Source organism: Montipora foliosa, chromosome 14 (assembly GCF_036669935.1).
Source record: "Montipora foliosa isolate CH-2021 chromosome 14, ASM3666993v2, whole genome shotgun sequence".
In the NCBI taxonomy this organism is placed as follows: Eukaryota; Metazoa; Cnidaria; class Anthozoa; order Scleractinia; family Acroporidae; genus Montipora; species Montipora foliosa.
Genome location: NC_090882.1, coordinates 17973034 through 17994559, shown reverse-complemented (window position 1 = coordinate 17994559; position 21526 = coordinate 17973034). Strand labels below are relative to the sequence as shown.

General features: G+C 39.7%; 1 protein-coding gene across 1 annotated transcript in view; it reads right to left on the bottom strand.

Moving 5' to 3' along the window:
• Window positions 1-21526, bottom strand: part of LOC137984478 (mucin-19-like) — an 89286-nt gene that overhangs the window by 4374 nt on the left and 63386 nt on the right. The window contains exons 39-46 of the mRNA XM_068831649.1: window positions 18079-20388; window positions 16654-16824; window positions 13163-15472; window positions 11738-11908; window positions 8248-10557; window positions 6823-6993; window positions 4082-5641; window positions 1830-1927 (exon numbers count right to left, since the gene is read on the bottom strand). Coding sequence (XP_068687750.1) covers window positions 1830-1927; window positions 4082-5641; window positions 6823-6993; window positions 8248-10557; window positions 11738-11908; window positions 13163-15472; window positions 16654-16824; window positions 18079-20388 — 9101 coding nt within the window. The remainder of the gene's footprint in view (window positions 1-1829; window positions 1928-4081; window positions 5642-6822; window positions 6994-8247; window positions 10558-11737; window positions 11909-13162; window positions 15473-16653; window positions 16825-18078; window positions 20389-21526) is intronic.

The window sequence follows — 21526 nt, the reverse complement described above, 5'->3', positions numbered from 1 at the left end:
TATTAGGGAGACGTGATGCGTACGGACGACTTTCAGCAACTTGTTTTCATGCATCTTCTCAGTAGTCCTTCTCAGCACTAATTTCCCCCAGAATGCATCTTTTAGTTTGTCGGTTAATAGGCCATTTCCGATTTCATGTCTGCCTCCTCTTCAAAGCGAGTCTAAGTCTGAAGTTTTTGTGATGGTAATTAGTTCTACTTCACATATGAATGAGAACTAATTTTCGTAAGAAAATTCTCGCACTTACACTCGCTTTCAAGAGGAGGCAGGCATGAACTCGGAAATGCCCTATTCGCTAGTATAAATATAAACACGGGCGAGAGACGCATTATGCGTCTAGGCGAAATAAATCGTTTAACACGTCTTTGAAGACACAATAAAAGATATGGATCGACGAGACGCGCGATGCGTCTCTCTGCCGTCTTTTATACAGGACAAATTAAAAGACGCATTAGAATAAATTGGCCAAAGTCGTCCAGACTCATTATGCGTCCCTAATAAAAAAAAGGCCAATTAGTAAAAATGTGCGGATCAAGGAGGAAAAAATATAAGTTGCAACAAGTTTTTAGGCGTCAACATCATTTCTGATTGGTTTACTGCACTCGTCTGTTGTCAGGGAGTGGTGACAATCCTGGGTCATTTCTTACACCATTCAACTGAAAACTGTACTGTTACAAAGTTAAAGTTGAACGTCGGTATTTCCAACTCGGGTATTTCGAATTCCCCGCTATTTCAAACTAATGTTCATTTCCCTTGGTTTGGCCCCTTTTTTAGTCGTTTTACTACACTTAATTCGAACTCGATTATTTCGAATTCCCCGCTTATTCGAATTAAATTCTTGTTTCCTATAGACTTGATGCTTCCCTTTCATTTCGAAGTTTAATCGAAAGGGTGGTTGACTACCTTCAGATGCTGCCAGAACATTGCGCACAATGCGAATTGCACAACCTGCCAGTCCCGTAAATAAACTACAATTATGAAACGTTCTGAAACAAAGATTTCTGGTGAAAAAGACTGTAAATTCAGAATCAGTCCTCTGTGCACTTCTAGATTTGCCATCTTCAAGATGATTTCAATTAGGGCAAAGGTTGCTCTAATTGAAATAATGAAAATTTTGTGAAAAAGGCCTTCCAGCCTCACGATATATTCCGTACACAGTATTTTATGACGAACCGGCTATTTCGAACCCCCGCTTATTCAAACTATTTTCGTTTTTCCAATTCCCTTCATACAAATAACTCAACGACTTCGACAACTATATTCTGCTTGAATAGGAAGATGACTGTTGGGCTGTGATTAGAAGTGGTACCACTCGATGTGCCCTCGCTGCCAAGGCCATTACCCCAGTTCCGTTTATTCATTGAAACACTGCCACAAAGGAAAACGTATGATATCGAGAAAATCCTGTTTCCCGCCAGAAAAAAAAAACCCTCTTTCTGGGGGAAACCTGGTCCCTCCCGCATGCAGATTCAGGCGTGAACAACCTTGAGGGAGTTAGGCGTTAAATAAATGTCAAAACCATTGAAACAAGCTGAATTCGCAGATAATACAGCTAATAAAATGTCGAGGGTTAAAAAATGTCGAACTGGAGTGAGTGATCAGCTTAGAATGACCCGCCTCTCAAAATCCCGCCGTTAAACATGTACTGTCGTAACCAGCAACCTCTAACAAACTACGTCATCAATGACTAACACACAAACACCATAGCAACTCAACCCATATTTGTCGAACCGTGAAAACAATGGTTTGCTGCTATTCTTTGAGCCGCAGCAAACACTAATATCTCCCTTGTGACTTCGAAATAACGGGGTTCAACTGTATTTACTTACACACGCTCGTCGTCGAGACTGTTGTTGTCGGTGTTGGCGTGATGGTACTGAGCAGGGATGTGGTCGTGTAACTTTTGAGAGAGCTCGTCGAGACAAAACTGATAACACATATAAAATAAATTCCGTTAGAACTACTTGTCAAAACAAGCCCACGATAATTATACTCAACCGATCGCTCGCTTCATCTCGAAACTCAGATATCACCAGAAATGACAGTAATTATTACGAACTGTCCTCTCGCTCTTCTCCCCAACTTCAACATCATTCGCGTCTGAAAATACAGCCAATAGATCAGTTTCAAGTCCTCCATGACCGCTGAATAAATAACCGTGGACGCATTTTTACAAGTTAAGCCTCTTTACTTCTTCACTGCTCTGATTGCTCTCCTTCAAATTAAGAAACACATTCCTGCCGGTATTTGCGAATAAATTCACTTCAGATGGAGGCTAACCCTGTAAAATGAGTCCTCGGTGTTTTAATTCAGTGGTCATAGAGAACTTGAAACTGGAGTATTAGCGTTAGTGTCCCCCAGACTCCGGTCCTCAAGTGATGAGAAACAGCTGCCATTTACCTCTACCACATTAAAAAAAAACGCTAACCCTTACACTTAAGTTATTGCTAGAAATGGGTAGCAAATCGAAAGGGACATGTCACGCTGGATATCAAAATTTAGGCCTTTGTCTAATTACGTACATTTCCGGACGTATGCGTCGAACTAACAAGAAGACAAACGATTAAGGCAACGTAACTGTAAGAAGACCTTACAATTGTGTTAGTTATGAACAAACTCAAAACTGTCCTTGAATGATCCTAAAAAGATAAATACCTTTTACTAACAGAGTTCGAGGTCCGTACTTAGTTCTTATTAGGGAGCTTATGTAACAGGACGGCTGGAAGACTCAGGACGGCAGAATGACGAAAAAATGTCGCGTAAGATTGGGGTTGCACAGTCTCGAGCGACATTTTTCGTCATTCTGCCGTCCTGAGTCTTCCAGCCGTCCTGTTGCGTAAGCTCCCTATTAACCGAGCAGGAAGTGTGTATGGCAGAATCTTGACCGACATCGTGAGTACAGACCGAACGCAGTGAGGTCTGTACACACGACCGAGGTCAAGATTCTCCCATACAGACTGACTAAGCTCGGTTAATAAGATGTTTATTACATGGCAAACAAGAACAATTTAAATTGTTTAATGTAACTGGTTTGTACTAACCACCCTTTTGCTTGCGAACCGTGACAAGTGGCGATGAGCTGAAATTGATTCTGCTAAAGTTTCCTCGTCCTCCTTACCTTTTTTTCTCGTCATGCTTTTTGCCACTTCCATAAATTCATATTGGCAGAAGAAATTACTCAACATTTTTGCATTTTAGTTTGCAACTTTTTAACTGCAAAACATTATCAGTCTAGTTGGGAAAATCTAGATCGTGATCAATATCAATTTCAGCCAATCAAATTCGTTAATTTGGTAGCCCCCAGTCCTTGTGAGACAGAGCCATTTATTAATATAAGTTATGGACCGTATTTTTTCCCGTTGATTTGTGGCGCGCTCGCCTTACGCTTGCGACATAATTGTCGATGTTTCTCTTGAGTAATGACATACGTCTGTTGATATCTGTTTATTTAAATTTCCAAGTTCGTCTTTCCTTCATCACTGGCCAGTACATCATTCAACCAAATAGTCGCATAAACGTAAACAGTTGTCTTTGAAACCTGGTAACTTAAGCGGCTAGCACTACATAAGCAAAGGGGCACTGCTAAGGAGTACGTTTTGTGGAAATGATCCTAATTCCACTCAATGGACCATAAAATGCAAAGGTCGCTTCAGTCGTCATGCAGTCCTTTGTTTAATACAGGGGTTTAGTTTGATACGACAGAGACGACCATATGGAACCAGGCTTTCAAGTTATCGAACCATCTATAGCCCAATACTAGTATATAACACAACAGTGAATAACTATAGTGCTTTCTGCCCATTCTGATTGGCTAGTTCGGAGGTGAATACCAAGTAGTATTCACCTCTGAGCAAACAGACAAAAACAAAACGGCTTCCCGAATATCTTCAGTTACAATTTTACATCAGTGTCAGTGACGGTGATGGATATTTACTTCACCCCGCATATCCACCACTTTTCACTTCCACTTCAGTGAATAAGATTAAACGAATTGCAACAAACACAACAGAGCAGCATATAATCCACCATACTACAAATAAAAATAACATGAGCTATACTAATATATCTGAGAAATTCAAACCTCAAAGAAGGTGTTGTAGATAAACTTGAGCTGTACATACTCCTCGACACACTCGTAGGAGTGGAGGACGATTGAGTTGATGTAGTTAGTGTGGACAAAGTCGAACTCGTGTAACTTGAAGAGTAGCTACTCCGGCTTGTACTAGAAAATGTCGAGAAACTAGTTGTAGTTGGTGTGGACAAACTGAAACTCGACGTGCTCGATGATGTGCTGCTCAACACACTACTGGATACTGGGGTGGACGAGCTTGTCGTAGTCGAAGTAGAAATACTGGAGCTCCTGTAACTTGAAGTGGAACTACTTAGACTTGTAGTGGAAAACGTCGAAAAACTAGTTGTAGTTGGTGTGGACAAGCTGAAACTTGACGTGCTGGACGATGTGCTGCTTGACACACTACTGGATACTGAAGTGGACAACGTTGTCGTGGTTGGAGTAGAAACACTGGTACTCGTGTAACTTGAGGTGGAACTACTTGGACTTGTAGAGGAGAACGTGGAAAAACTAGTTGTAGTTGGTGTGGACAAGCTGAAACTTGACGTGCTGGACGATGTACTGCTTGACACACTACTTGTTACTGTGGTGGACGAGGTTGTCGTCCTTGGAGTAGACGCACTGGAACTTGTGTAACTTGAAGAGTAACTACTCAGGCTTGTACTAGAAAATGTCGAGAAACTAGTTGTAGTTGGTGTGGACAAACTTAAACTCCATGTGCTCGATGATGTGCTGCTCGACACACTACTGGATACTGAGGTGGACGAGGTTGTCGTGCTTGGAGTAGACACACTAGAACTTGAGTAACTTGAGGAGTAGCTACTCAGGCTTGTACTAGAAAATGTCGAGAAACTAGTTGTAGTTGGTGTGGACAAACTGAAACTCGACGTGCTCGATGATGTGCTGCTCGACACACTACTGGATAATGAGGTGGACGAGCTTGTAGTGGTCGAAGTAGAAACACTGGAGCTCCTGTAACTTGAAGTGGAACTACTTAGACTTGTAGTGGAGAACGTCGAAAAACTAGTTGTAGTTGGTGTGGACAAGCTGAAACTTGACGTGCTTGGCGATGAGCTGCTTGACACACTACTGGATACTGAAGTGGACGAGGTTGTCGTGGTTGGAGTAGAAACACTGGTACTCGTGTAACTTGAGGTTGAACTACTTGGACTTGTAGAGGAGAACGTGGAAAAACTAGTTGTAGTTGGTGTGGACAAGCTGAAACTTGACGTGCTGGACGATGTACTGCTTGACACACTACTTGTTACTGAGGTGGACGAGGTTGTCGTGCTTGGAGTAGACGCACTGGAACTTGTGTAACTTGAAGAGTAACTACTCAGGCTTGTACTAGAAAACGTCGAGAAACTAGTTGTAGTTGGTGTGGACAAACTTAAACTCCATGTGCTCGATGATGTGCTGCTCGACACACTACTAGATACTGAGGTGGACGAGCTTCTCGTAGTCGAAGTAGAAACACTGGAGCTCCTGTAACTAGTGCTGACCGATGTGGAAGATGTTGTTTTCGAGGACACACTTGAGCTATACAAGCTTGAGGACGAGTATTTTGAACTAGGAAAACCAAACCATACAAACATTAGTTTTCTTTAGCAATTTAGCATGATGGTTGGCATACCATAACTAGAATTTTGGGGAAGGTTTGATCCTCTCTTCATTTTTCTTTAGTTGTTTTACTTTCTATCGTCAATATCTTGTAAGAGGGATCAACACCTTGTCCTGAAATCAAACTTTTTATTTGAACAGTAATTAAGAAATCTTTCTTGATTTCTTATAAGTAAAGGTTTCTTTAAAACGATTTGAACTAAAAACTAACAGCAAAAAGTATGTAAAGTATGAAAATGTAAAAGAGGGGTGTTCAAAAACATGCAGGAATAACATCATTACTAATGATTTTAAAATACCAATCAATTAAATGTGTGCGTCTTCGTCTATTGGAAAACATTTCCGTATGAAAAAGTCTTATGTGCCCAATGATCTTACCGAGAATTTTACCATTTTAAAAAAGTGCAAGAACAAGTGTGCCAAGACCCAGTCTCAATGTACTCAATTTGTCCAAAACCTTTTTAATCATTTCTAATTATGTTATTCTTGCATGTTTTTTAACAACTCTTTTTTACATTTTCATACTTTACATAGTTTTACTTCTTTGTTTTATATTTATACCTATGCAAAAATTTTTATCTTCACTTTTAGCTTGATAATGACAAAAGTTCGGTCAAAACGCCGAGTGTTTTTACCCTTTTTTTCTTAATTTCATTCTCATATTTGTTGCATAAAGATAACTTACATATTTTGCAATGGTGAAGATTAGTAAGTGGACTAAGTAGATATCTTCTCCACACTCAACCAATTTACCACTTATAGAAACAATCAAATGGCTTGTGATTTTAACAAGAGAGGGATTAATGCAGACTTCAAGTATTTCTTAAGCCCCAAACTTTCCAGAATTCTAAGAAATAGAAACTCAGCGAAAATGTTTTAGCACGTTGTGTTGTGATACAAGATGCTTTATATTTTCCTTCATGCAGTCATTTGAATTATTTTATTTTAAATGAATATCACATCCGTTCTTCCCTTTAAAGTTTATAAAGGTCAGTGCAGAAATGATGCTAATGATTCAAACCAAATAATCAGTCTTACTCCATTCTGTCTTCATTTCACCCCCTTTTATTCATCCAAAAAAGTCCCTTTCTCCCTTAACACACTATTGAATCCCATGTTTAGCTCATAACCTGCTGGGTGACACTCTTGATGTCCGTGGCGGTGGTTTTAAAGTAGGCGGTACCCTACTTGAAGAACCAATGGTGTGTCGAGTTCCTGTAGAGCCGGTCGAGCTGGAAGAGAAATATATCCCCGTGCTTCTTTGTGAAATCGACTGATATGACGACGACGAAGTGCTGGTCCTAAAAAGGAAATTCTTGTTAAGTTTGGTAAAAGCACAGTCAGCTGAGAAACAAACGTCACTTTTCAACCTTGTTCAAAGTGATAGAATCTTCCTCGCTGATACAAACTGGGAACTCATCCAAACTTTTATAGCACAAAATAATGAAAATCATCCCAACCAATCCATTACATCAACGCCATCATGACCACCATCACTACCATCATCAAGTTTTTCAATATTTTTCATTATTATGAAACTACACCTTATTACGAAATTAACATCTTCTTTAATCGTGATAATTCTCAAAACTACCATCAGCCCATTGTCTTTCTTTCATTTTAATTTTTAGACTAAGTATCTGTGCAATCACAAAAATCGTTAAAACTATTAACAACCTGAAAACGACATCACTGTCAATGATCGCATATCTAAAGATCTTTGGACAATGACTTTGAGACAAGCATACTGTCCTCCTAATAACTTTCTTAACATGACCTAACTCTCGTTCTTATCATTTTCAGTGGCTAACCTCAAAATTGAAAGCAAAAGTCAATTATTTACATCGCCTTTAGCTACAACAACATCAGAATCGTGCACATCAGCATCTTTACAAGCATCATTCCAAATTACATCACCTAAGCATTTTTTCGGTAGTGATGAAAACCATGATAATCATTTGCCCTGTCGTTAGCATTTACACCCTCCTTATTATCAGTAACATGATCATGAATTACCATCGTCATTCTCATCATCTTTTAATGAACACTTTCTTTTACTTTTACAGACTCACACAAATCTTGCCATCATTTAAGACCTTGTGCATCCCTGACCAATCCATCTAAATTTCGTTTTCCTTATTTCCTAATGTTGTTATTGGACTGCATCTTTAAGCCACCTATGATCTTCTGTGAAGAACTACTTCTTTTTTACAGTAAACTCTTAACTGGGGTGAAAATATGACTCTTGGAGCAACATATCTACACTAAGAAAGAGTGCAAGGCTTAAAGTTTCAAATATTTTCGTGGGTGGCACTTACAAAAGGTAGCAGTAATGTTGTTCTGGTTATTGATTTACTAGATCACGTAATTTTACCACTGACGTTCAGCAAAATGGCACACCTACATTCCTAGAAAACAATTTTACTTTGTTCCTCCAAGTCGATTCAAAACGGTAATTCTACACACATTACAACTTTAAGCCCCATCTTAAAACACTTCCACGGATACCAAAATGATAAAAACTACGACTAAAAGAAATAAAAACATGTGCGTACCTGACAGAGGTGGTACTGCTTAAGACACTACTGGAAACTGAGGTTGTCGTGGTTGGAGTAGAAACACTGGAACTCGTGTAACTTGAAGTGGAACTACTTAGACTTGTAGTGGAGAACGTCGAAAGACTAGTTGTAGTTAGTGTGGACAAACTGACACTCGACGTGCTCGAGGATGTGCTGCTCGACACACTACTGGATACTGAGCTGGATGACCTTGTCGTGGTTGAAGTAGAAACACTAGAGCTCGAGTAACTTGAAGTAGAACTACTTAGACTTGTAGTGGAGAACGTCGAAAAACTAGTTGTAGTTGGTGTGGACAAGCTGAAACTCGACGTGCTCGGCGATGTGCTGCTCGACACACTACTGGATACTGAGGTGGACGAGGTAGTCGTGGTTGGAGTAGACACACTAGAACTTGAGTAACTTGAAGTAGAACTACTTAGACTTGTAGTGGAGAACGTCGAAAAACTAGTTGTAGTTGGTGTGGACAAGCTGAAACTTGATGTGCTCGGCGATGTGCTGCTCGACACACTACTGGATACTGAGGTGGACGAGGTTGTCGTGGTTGGAGTAGACACACTAGAACTTGAGTAACTTGAAGAGTAGGTACTCAGGCTTGTACTAGAAAATGTCGAGAAACTAGTTGTAGTTGGTGTGGACAAACTGAAACTCGACGTGCTCGATGATGTGCTGCTCGACACACTACTGGATAATGAGGTGGACGAGCTTGTCGTGGTCGAAGTAGACACACTGGAGCTCCTGTAACTTGAAGTGGAACTACTTAGACTTGTAGTGGAGAACGTCGAAAAACTAGTTGTAGTTGGTGTGGACAAGCTGAAACTAGAAACACTGGTACTCGTGTAACTTGAGGTGGAACTACTTGGACTTGTAGAGGAGAACGTGGAAAAACTAGTTGTAGTTGGCGTAGACAAACTGAAACTTGACGTGCTGGACGATGTACTGCTTGACACACTACTTGTTACTGAGGTGGACGAGGTTGTCGTGGTTGGAGTAGACACGCTAGAACTTGAGTAACTTGAGGAGTAGCTACTCAGGCTTGTACTAGAAAATGTCGAGAAACTAGTTGTAGTTGGTGTGGACAAACTGAAACTCGACGTGCTCGATGATGTGCTGCTCGACACACTACTGGATAATGAGGTGGACAAGCTTGTCGTGGTCGAAGTAGAAACACTGGAGCTCCTGTAACTTGAAGTGGAACTACTTAGACTTGTAGTGGAGAACGTCGAAAAACTAGTTGTAGTTGGTGTGGACAAGCTGAAACTTGACGTGCTTGGCGAGGTGCTGCTTGACACACTACTGGATACTGAAGTGGACGAGGTTGTCGTGGTTGGAGTAGAAACACTGGTACTCGTGTAACTTGAGGTTGAACTACTTGAACTTGTAGAGGAGAACGTGGAAAAACTAGTTGTAGTTGGTGTGGACAAGCTGAAACTTGACGTGCTGGACGATGTACTGCTTGACACACTACTTGTTACTGAGGTGGACGAGGTTGTCGTGCTTGGAGTAGACGCACTGGAACTTGTGTAACTTGAAGAGTAACTACTCAGGCTTGTACTAGAAAACGTCGAGAAACTAGTGGTAGTTGGTGTGGACAAACTTAAACTCCATGTGCTCGATGATGTGCTGCTCGACACACTACTGGATACTGAGGTGGACGAGGTTGTCGTGCTTGGAGTAGACACACTAGAACTTGAGTAACTTGAAGAGTAGGTACTCAGGCTTGTACTAGAAAATGTCGAGAAACTAGTTGTTGTTGGTGTGGACAAACTTAAACTCCATGTGCTCGATGATGTGCTGCTCGACACACTACTGGATACTGAGGTGGACGAGGTTGTCGTGCTTGGAGTAGACACACTAGAACTTGAGTAACTTGAAGAGTAGGTACTCAGGCTTGTACTAGAAAATGTCGAGAAACTAGTTGTTGTTGGTGTGGACAAACTTAAACTCCATGTGCTCGATGATGTGCTGCTCGACACACTACTGGATACTGAGGTGGACGAGGTTGTCGTGCTTGGAGTAGACACACTAGAACTTGAGTAACTTGAAGAGTAGGTACTCAGGCTTGTACTAGAAAATGTCGAGAAACTAGTTGTTGTTGGTGTGGACAAACTTAAACTCGACGTGCTCGATGATGTGCTGCTCGACACACTACTAGATACTGAGGTGGACGAGCTTCTCGTAGTCGAAGTAGAAACACTGGAGCTCCTGTAACTAGTGCTGACCGATGTGGAAGATGTTGTTTTCGAGGACACACTTGAGCTATACAAGCTTGAGGACGAGTATTTTGAACTAGGAAAACCAAACCATACAAACATTAGTTTTCTTTAGCAATTTAGCATGATGGTTGGCATACCATAACTAGAATTTTGGGGAAGGTTTGATCCTCTCTTCATTTTTCTTTTGTTGTTTTACTTTCTATCGTCAATATCTTGTAAGAGGGATCAACACCTTGTCCTGAAATCAAACTTTTTATTTGAACAGTAATTAAGAAATCTTTCTCATTTCTTATAAGTAAAGGTTTCTTTAAAACGATTTGAACTAAAAACTAACAGCAAAAAGTATGTAAAGTATGAAAATGTAAAAGAGGGGTGTTCAAAAACATGCAGGAATAACATCATTACTAATGATTTTAAAATACCAATCAATTAAATGTGTGCGTCTTCGTCTATTGGAAAACATTTCCGTATGAAAAAGTCTTATGTGCCCAATGATCTTACCGAGAATTTTACCATTTTAAAAAAGTGCAAGAACAAGTGTGCCAAGACCCAGTCTCAATGTACTCAATTTGTCCAAAACCTTTTTAATCATTTCTAATTATGTTATTCTTGCATGTTTTTTAACAACTCTTTTTTACATTTTCATACTTTACATAGTTTTACTTCTTTGTTTTATATTTATACCTATGCAAAAATTTTTATCTTCACTTTTAGCTTGATAATGACAAAAGTTCGGTCAAAACGCCGAGTGTTTTTACCCTTTTTTTCTTAATTTCATTCTCATATTTGTTGCATAAAGATAACTTACATATTTTGCAATGGTGAAGATTAGTAAGTGGACTAAGTAGATATCTTCTCCACACTCAACCAATTTACCACTTATAGAAACAATCAAATGGCTTGTGATTTTAACAAGAGAGGGATTAATGCAGACTTCAAGTATTTCTTAAGCCCCAAACTTTCCAGAATTCTAAGAAATAGAAACTCAGCGAAAATGTTTTAGCACGTTGTGTTGTGATACAAGATGCTTTATATTTTCCTTCATGCAGTCATTTGAATTATTTTATTTTAAATGAATATCACATCCGTTCTTCTCTTTAAAGTTTATAAAGGTCAGTGCAGAAATGATGCTAATGATTCAAACCAAATAATCAGTCTTACTCCATTCTGTCTTCATTTCACCCCCTTTTATTCATCCAAAAAAGTCCCTTTCTCCCTTAACACACTATTGAATCCCATGTTTAGCTCATAACCTGCTGGGTGACACTCTTGATGTCCGTGGCGGTGGTTTTAAAGTAGGCGGTACCCTACTTGAAGAACCAATGGTGTGTCGAGTTCCTGTAGAGCCGGTCGAGCTGGAAGAGAAATATATCCCCGTGCTTCTTTGTGAAATCGACTGATATGACGACGACGAAGTGCTGGTCCTAAAAAGGAAATTCTTGTTAAGTTTGGTAAAAGCACAGTCAGCTGAGAAACAAACGTCACTTTTCAACCTTGTTCAAAGTGATAGAATCTTCCTCGCTGATACAAACTGGGAACTCATCCAAACTTTTATAGCACAAAATAATGAAAATCATCCCAACCAATCCATTACATCAACGCCATCATGACCACCATCACTACCATCATCAAGTTTTTCAATATTTTTCATTATTATGAAACTACACCTTATTACGAAATTAACATCTTCTTTAATCGTGATAATTCTCAAAACTACCATCAGCCCATTGTCTTTCTTTCATTTTAATTTTTAGACTAAGTATCTGTGCAATCACAAAAATCGTTAAAACTATTAACAACCTGAAAACGACATCACTGTCAATGATCGCATATCTAAAGATCTTTGGACAATGACTTTGAGACAAGCATACTGTCCTCCTAATAACTTTCTTAACATGACCTAACTCTCGTTCTTATCATTTTCAGTGGCTAACCTCAAAATTGAAAGCAAAAGTCAATTATTTACATTGCCTTTAGCTACAACAACATCAGAATCGTGCACATCAGCATCTTTACAAGCATCATTCCAAATTACATCACCTAAGCATTTTTTCGGTCGTGATGAAAACCATGATAATCATTTGCCCTGTCGTTAGCATTTACACCCTCCTTATTATCAGTAACATGATCATGAATTACCATCGTCATTCTCATCATCTTTTAATGAACACTTTCTTTTACTTTTACAGACTCACACAAATCTTGCCATCATTTAAGACCTTGTGCATCCCTGACCAATCCATCTAAATTTCGTTTTCCTTATTTCCTAATGTTGTTATTGGACTGCATCTTTAAGCCACCTATGATCTTCTGTGAAGAACTACTTCTTTTTTACAGTAAACTCTTAACTGGGGTGAAAATATGACTCTTGGAGCAACATATCTACACTAAGAAAGAGTGCAAGGCTTAAAGTTTCAAATATTTTCGTGGGTGGCACTTACAAAAGGTAGCAGTAATGTTGTTCTGGTTATTGATTTACTAGATCACGTAATTTTACCACTGACGTTCAGCAAAATGGCACACCTACATTCCTAGAAAACAATTTTACTTTGTTCCTCCAAGTCGATTCAAAACGGTAATTCTACACACATTACAATTTTAAGCCCCATCTTAAAACACTTCCACGGATACCAAAATGATAAAAACTACGACTAAAAGAAATAAAAACATGTGCGTACCTGACAGAGGTGGTACTGCTTAAGACACTACTGGAAACTGAGGTTGTCGTGGTTGGAGTAGAAACACTGGAACTCGTGTAACTTGAAGTGGAACTACTTAGACTTGTAGTGGAGAACGTCGAAAGACTAGTTGTAGTTAGTGTGGACAAACTGACACTCGACGTGCTCGAGGATGTGCTGCTCGACACACTACTGGATACTGAGCTGGATGACCTTGTCGTGGTTGAAGTAGAAACACTAGAGCTCGAGTAACTTGAAGTAGAACTACTTAGACTTGTAGTGGAGAACGTCGAAAAACTAGTTGTAGTTGGTGTGGACAAGCTGAAACTCGACGTGCTCGGCGATGTGCTGCTCGACACACTACTGGATACTGAGGTGGACGAGGTTGTCGTGGTTGGAGTAGACACACTAGAACTTGAGTAACTTGAAGTAGAACTACTTAGACTTGTAGTGGAGAACGTCGAAAAACTAGTTGTAGTTGGTGTGGACAAGCTGAAACTTGATGTGCTCGGCGATGTGCTGCTCGACACACTACTGGATACTGAGGTGGACGAGGTTGTCGTGGTTGGAGTAGACACACTAGAACTTGAGTAACTTGAAGAGTAGGTACTCAGGCTTGTACTAGAAAATGTCGAGAAACTAGTTGTAGTTGGTGTGGACAAACTGAAACTCGACGTGCTCGATGATGTGCTGCTCGACACACTACTGGATAATGAGGTGGACGAGCTTGTCGTGGTCGAAGTAGACACACTGGAGCTCCTGTAACTTGAAGTGGAACTACTTAGACTTGTAGTGGAGAACGTCGAAAAACTAGTTGTAGTTGGTGTGGACAAGCTGAAACTAGAAACACTGGTACTCGTGTAACTTGAGGTGGAACTACTTGGACTTGTAGAGGAGAACGTGGAAAAACTAGTTGTAGTTGGCGTGGACAAACTGAAACTTGACGTGCTGGACGATGTACTGCTTGACACACTACTTGTTACTGAGGTGGACGAGGTTGTCGTGGTTGGAGTAGACACGCTAGAACTTGAGTAACTTGAGGAGTAGCTACTCAGGCTTGTACTAGAAAATGTCGAGAAACTAGTTGTAGTTGGTGTGGACAAACTGAAACTCGACGTGCTCGATGATGTGCTGCTCGACACACTACTGGATAATGAGGTGGACGAGCTTGTCGTGGTCGAAGTAGAAACACTGGAGCTCCTGTAACTTGAAGTGGAACTACTTAGACTTGTAGTGGAGAACGTCGAAAAACTAGTTGTAGTTGGTGTGGACAAGCTGAAACTTGACGTGCTTGGCGAGGTGCTGCTTGACACACTACTGGATACTGAAGTGGACGAGGTTGTCGTGGTTGGAGTAGAAACACTGGTACTCGTGTAACTTGAGGTTGAACTACTTGAACTTGTAGAGGAGAACGTGGAAAAACTAGTTGTAGTTGGTGTGGACAAGCTGAAACTTGACGTGCTGGACGATGTACTGCTTGACACACTACTTGTTACTGAGGTGGACGAGGTTGTCGTGCTTGGAGTAGACGCACTGGAACTTGTGTAACTTGAAGAGTAACTACTCAGGCTTGTACTAGAAAACGTCGAGAAACTAGTTGTAGTTGGTGTGGACAAACTTAAACTCCATGTGCTCGATGATGTGCTGCTCGACACACTACTGGATACTGAGGTGGACGAGGTTGTCGTGCTTGGAGTAGACACACTAGAACTTGAGTAACTTGAAGAGTAGGTACTCAGGCTTGTACTAGAAAATGTCGAGAAACTAGTTGTTGTTGGTGTGGACAAACTTAAACTCCATGTGCTCGATGATGTGCTGCTCGACACACTACTGGATACTGAGGTGGACGAGGTTGTCGTGCTTGGAGTAGACACACTAGAACTTGAGTAACTTGAAGAGTAGGTACTCAGGCTTGTACTAGAAAATGTCGAGAAACTAGTTGTTGTTGGTGTGGACAAACTTAAACTCCATGTGCTCGATGATGTGCTGCTCGACACACTACTGGATACTGAGGTGGACGAGGTTGTCGTGCTTGGAGTAGACACACTAGAACTTGAGTAACTTGAAGAGTAGGTACTCAGGCTTGTACTAGAAAATGTCGAGAAACTAGTTGTTGTTGGTGTGGACAAACTTAAACTCGACGTGCTCGATGATGTGCTGCTCGACACACTACTAGATACTGAGGTGGACGAGCTTCTCGTAGTCGAAGTAGAAACACTGGAGCTCCTGTAACTAGTGCTGACCGATGTGGAAGATGTTGTTTTCGAGGACACACTTGAGCTATACAAGCTTGAGGACGAGTATTTTGAACTAGGAAAACCAAACCATACAAACATTAGTTTTCTTTAGCAATTTAGCATGATGGTTGGCATACCATAACTAGAATTTTGGGGAAGGTTTGATCCTCTCTTCATTTTTCTTTTGTTGTTTTACTTTCTATCGTCAATATCTTGTAAGAGGGATCAACACCTTGTCCTGAAATCAAACTTTTTATTTGAACAGTAATTAAGAAATCTTTCTTGATTTCTTATAAGTAAAGGTTTCTTTAAAACGATTTGAACTAAAAACTAACAGCAAAAAGTATGTAAAGTATGAAAATGTAAAAGAGGGGTGTTCAAAAACATGCAGGAATAACATCATTACTAATGATTTTAAAATACCAATCAATTAAATGTGTGCGTCTTCGTCTATTGGAAAACATTTCCGTATGAAAAAGTCTTATGTGCCCAATGATCTTACCGAGAATTTTACCATTTTAAAAAAGTGCAAGAACAAGTGTGCCAAGACCCAGTCTCAATGTACTCAATTTGTCCAAAACCTTTTTAATCATTTCTAATTATGTTATTCTTGCATGTTTTTTAACAACTCTTTTTTACATTTTCATACTTTACATAGTTTTACTTCTTTGTTTTATATTTATACCTATGCAAAAATTTTTATCTTCACTTTTAGCTTGATAATGACAAAAGTTCGGTCAAAACGCCGAGTGTTTTTACCCTTTTTTTCTTAATTTCATTCTCATATTTGTTGCATAAAGATAACTTACATATTTTGCAATGGTGAAGATTAGTAAGTGGACTAAGTAGATATCTTCTCCACACTCAACCAATTTACCACTTATAGAAACAATCAAATGGCTTGTGATTTTAACAAGAGAGGGATTAATGCAGACTTCAAGTATTTCTTAAGCCCCAAACTTTCCAGAATTCTAAGAAATAGAAACTCAGCGAAAATGTTTTAGCACGTTGTGTTGTGATACAAGATGCTTTATATTTTCCTTCATGCAGTCATTTGAATTATTTTATTTTAAATGAATATCACATCCGTTCTTCTCTTTAAAGTTTATAAAGGTCAGTGCAGAAATGATGCTAATGATTCAAACCAAATAATCAGTCTTACTCCATTCTGTCTTCATTTCACCCCCTTTTATTCATCCAAAAAAGTCCCTTTCTCCCTTAACACACTATTGAATCCCATGTTTAGCTCATAACCTGCTGGGTGACACTCTTGATGTCCGTGGCGGTGGTTTTAAAGTAGGCGGTACCCTACTTGAAGAACCAATGGTGTGTCGAGTTCCTGTAGAGCCGGTCGAGCTGGAAGAGAAATATATCCCCGTGCTTCTTTGTGAAATCGACTGATATGACGACGACGAAGTGCTGGTCCTAAAAAGGAAATTCTTGTTAAGTTTGGTAAAAGCACAGTCAGCTGAGAAACAAACGTCACTTTTCAACCTTGTTCAAAGTGATAGAATCTTCCTCGCTGATACAAACTGGGAACTCATCCAAACTTTTATAGCACAAAATAATGAAAATCATCCCAACCAATCCATTACATCAACGCCATCATGACCACCATCACTACCATCATCAAGTTTTTCAATATTTTTCATTATTATGAAACTACACCTTATTACGAAATTAACATCTTCTTTAATCGTGATAATTCTCAAAACTACCATCAGCCCATTGTCTTTCTTTCATTTTAATTTTTAGACTAAGTATCTGTGCAATCACAAAAATCGTTAAAACTATTAACAACCTGAAAACGACATCACTGTCAATGATCGCATATCTAAAGATCTTTGGACAATGACTTTGAGACAAGCATACTGTCCTCCTAATAACTTTCTTAACATGACCTAACTCTCGTTCTTATCATTTTCAGTGGCTAACCTCAAAATTGAAAGCAAAAGTCAATTATTTACATTGCCTTTAGCTACAACAACATCAGAATCGTGCACATCAGCATCTTTACAAGCATCATTCCAAATTACATCACCTAAGCATTTTTTCGGTCGTGATGAAAACCATGATAATCATTTGCCCTGTCGTTAGCATTTACACCCTCCTTATTATCAGTAACATGATCATGAATTACCATCGTCATTCTCATCATCTTTTAATGAACACTTTCTTTTACTTTTACAGACTCACACAAATCTTGCCATCATTTAAGACCTTGTGCATCCCTGACCAATCCATCTAAATTTCGTTTTCCTTATTTCCTAATGTTGTTATTGGACTGCATCTTTAAGCCACCTATGATCTTCTGTGAAGAACTACTTCTTTTTTACAGTAAACTCTTAACTGGGGTGAAAATATGACTCTTGGAGCAACATATCTACACTAAGAAAGAGTGCAAGGCTTAAAGTTTCAAATATTTTCGTGGGTGGCACTTACAAAAGGTAGCAGTAATGTTGTTCTGGTTATTGATTTACTAGATCACGTAATTTTACCACTGACGTTCAGCAAAATGGCACACCTACATTCCTAGAAAACAATTTTACTTTGTTCCTCCAAGTCGATTCAAAACGGTAATTCTACACACATTACAATTTTAAGCCCCATCTTAAAACACTTCCACGGATACCAAAATGATAAAAACTACGACTAAAAGAAATAAAAACATGTGCGTACCTGACAGAGGTGGTACTGCTTAAGACACTACTGGAAACTGAGGTTGTCGTGGTTGGAGTAGAAACACTGGAACTCGTGTAACTTGAAGTGGAACTACTTAGACTTGTAGTGGAGAACGTCGAAAGACTAGTTGTAGTTAGTGTGGACAAACTGACACTCGACGTGCTCGAGGATGTGCTGCTCGACACACTACTGGATACTGAGCTGGATGACCTTGTCGTGGTTGAAGTAGAAACACTAGAGCTCGAGTAACTTGAAGTAGAACTACTTAGACTTGTAGTGGAGAACGTCGAAAAACTAGTTGTAGTTGGTGTGGACAAGCTGAAACTCGACGTGCTCGGCGATGTGCTGCTCGACACACTACTGGATACTGAGGTGGACGAGGTTGTCGTGGTTGGAGTAGACACACTAGAACTTGAGTAACTTGAAGTAGAACTACTTAGACTTGTAGTGGAGAACGTCGAAAAACTAGTTGTAGTTGGTGTGGACAAGCTGAAACTTGATGTGCTCGGCGATGTGCTGCTCGACACACTACTGGATACTGAGGTGGACGAGGTTGTCGTGGTTGGAGTAGACACACTAGAACTTGAGTAACTTGAAGAGTAGGTACTCAGGCTTGTACTAGAAAATGTCGAGAAACTAGTTGTAGTTGGTGTGGACAAACTGAAACTCGACGTGCTCGATGATGTGCTGCTCGACACACTACTGGATAATGAGGTGGACGAGCTTGTCGTGGTCGAAGTAGACACACTGGAGCTCCTGTAACTTGAAGTGGAACTACTTAGACTTGTAGTGGAGAACGTCGAAAAACTAGTTGTAGTTGGTGTGGACAAGCTGAAACTAGAAACACTGGTACTCGTGTAACTTGAGGTGGAACTACTTGGACTTGTAGAGGAGAACGTGGAAAAACTAGTTGTAGTTGGCGTGGACAAACTGAAACTTGACGTGCTGGACGATGTACTGCTTGACACACTACTTGTTACTGAGGTGGACGAGGTTGTCGTGGTTGGAGTAGACACGCTAGAACTTGAGTAACTTGAGGAGTAGCTACTCAGGCTTGTACTAGAAAATGTCGAGAAACTAGTTGTAGTTGGTGTGGACAAACTGAAACTCGACGTGCTCGATGATGTGCTGCTCGACACACTACTGGATAATGAGGTGGACGAGCTTGTCGTGGTCGAAGTAGAAACACTGGAGCTCCTGTAACTTGAAGTGGAACTACTTAGACTTGTAGTGGAGAACGTCGAAAAACTAGTTGTAGTTGGTGTGGACAAGCTGAAACTTGACGTGCTTGGCGAGGTGCTGCTTGACACACTACTGGATACTGAAGTGGACGAGGTTGTCGTGGTTGGAGTAGAAACACTGGTACTCGTGTAACTTGAGGTTGAACTACTTGAACTTGTAGAGGAGAACGTGGAAAAACTAGTTGTAGTTGGTGTGGACAAGCTGAAACTTGACGTGCTGGACGATGTACTGCTTGACACACTACTTGTTACTGAGGTGGACGAGGTTGTCGTGCTTGGAGTAGACGCACTGGAACTTGTGTAACTTGAAGAGTAACTACTCAGGCTTGTACTAGAAAACGTCGAGAAACTAGTTGTAGTTGGTGTGGACAAACTTAAACTCCATGTGCTCGATGATGTGCTGCTCGACACACTACTGGATACTGAGGTGGACGAGGTTGTCGTGCTTGGAGTAGACACACTAGAACTTGAGTAACTTGAAGAGTAGGTACTCAGGCTTGTACTAGAAAATGTCGAGAAACTAGTTGTTGTTGGTGTGGACAAACTTAAACTCCATGTGCTCGATGATGTGCTGCTCGACACACTACTGGATACTGAGGTGGACGAGGTTGTCGTGCTTGGAGTAGACACACTAGAACTTGAGTAACTTGAAGAGTAGGTACTCAGGCTTGTACTAGAAAATGTCGAGAAACTAGTTGTTGTTGGTGTGGACAAACTTAAACTCCATGTGCTCGATGATGTGCTGCTCGACACACTACTGGATACTGAGGTGGACGAGGTTGTCGTGCTTGGAGTAGACACACTAGAACTTGAGTAACTTGAAGAGTAGGTACTCAGGCTTGTACTAGAAAATGTCGAGAAACTAGTTGTTGTTGGTGTGGACAAACTTAAACTCGACGTGCTCGATGATGTGCTGCTCGACACACTACTAGATACTGAGGTGGACGAGCTTCTCGTAGTCGAAGTAGAAACACTGGAGCTCCTGTAACTAGTGCTGACCGATGTGGAAGATGTTGTTTTCGAGGACACACTTGAGCTATACAAGCTTGAGGACGAGTATTTTGAACTAGGAAAACCAAACCATACAAACATTAGTTTTCTTTAGCAATTTAGCATGATGGTTGGCATACCATAACTAGAATTTTGGGGAAGGTTTGATCCTTTCTTCATTTTTCTTTTGTTGTTTTACTTTCTATCGTCAATATCTTGTAAGAGGGATCAACACCTTGTCCTGAAATCAAACTTTTTATTTGAACAGTAATTAAGAAATCTTTCTTGATTTCTTATAAGTAAAGGTTTCTTTAAAACGATTTGAACTAAAAACTAACAGCAAAAAGTATGTAAAGTATGAAAATGTAAAAGAGGGGTGTTCAAAAACATGCAGGAATAACATCATTACTAATGATTTTAAAATACCAATCAATTAAATGTGTGCGTCTTCGTCTATTGGAAAACATTTCCGTATGAAAAAGTCTTATGTGCCCAATGATCTTACCGAGAATTTTACCATTTTAAAAAAGTGCAAGAACAAGTGTGCCAAGACCCAGTCTCAATGTACTCAATTTGTCCAAAACCTTTTTAATCATTTCTAATTATGTTATTCTTGCATGTTTTTTAACAACTCTTTTTTACATTTTCATACTTTACATAGTTTTACTTCTTTGTTTTATATTTATACCTATGCAAAAATTTTTATCTTCACTTTTAGCTTGATAATGACAAAAGTTCGGTCAAAACGCCGAGTGTTTTTACCCTTTTTTTCTTAATTTCATTCTCATATTTGTTGCATAAAGATAACTTACATATTTTGCAATGGTGAAGATTAGTAAGTGGACTAAGTAGATATCTTCTCCACACTCAACCAATTTACCACTTATAGAAACAATCAAATGGCTTGTGATTTTAACAAGAGAGGGATTAATGCAGACTTCAAGTATTTCTTAAGCCCCAAACTTTCCAGAATTCTAAGAAATAGAAACTCAGCGAAAATGTTTTAGCACGTTGTGTTGTGATACAAGATGCTTTATATTTTCCTTCATGCAGTCATTTGAATTATTTTATTTTAAATGAATATCACATCCGTTCTTCTCTTTAAAGTTTATAAAGGTCAGTGCAGAAATGATGCTAATGATTCAAACCAAATAATCAGTCTTACTCCATTCTGTCTTCATTTCACCCCCTTTTATTCATCCAAAAAAGTCCCT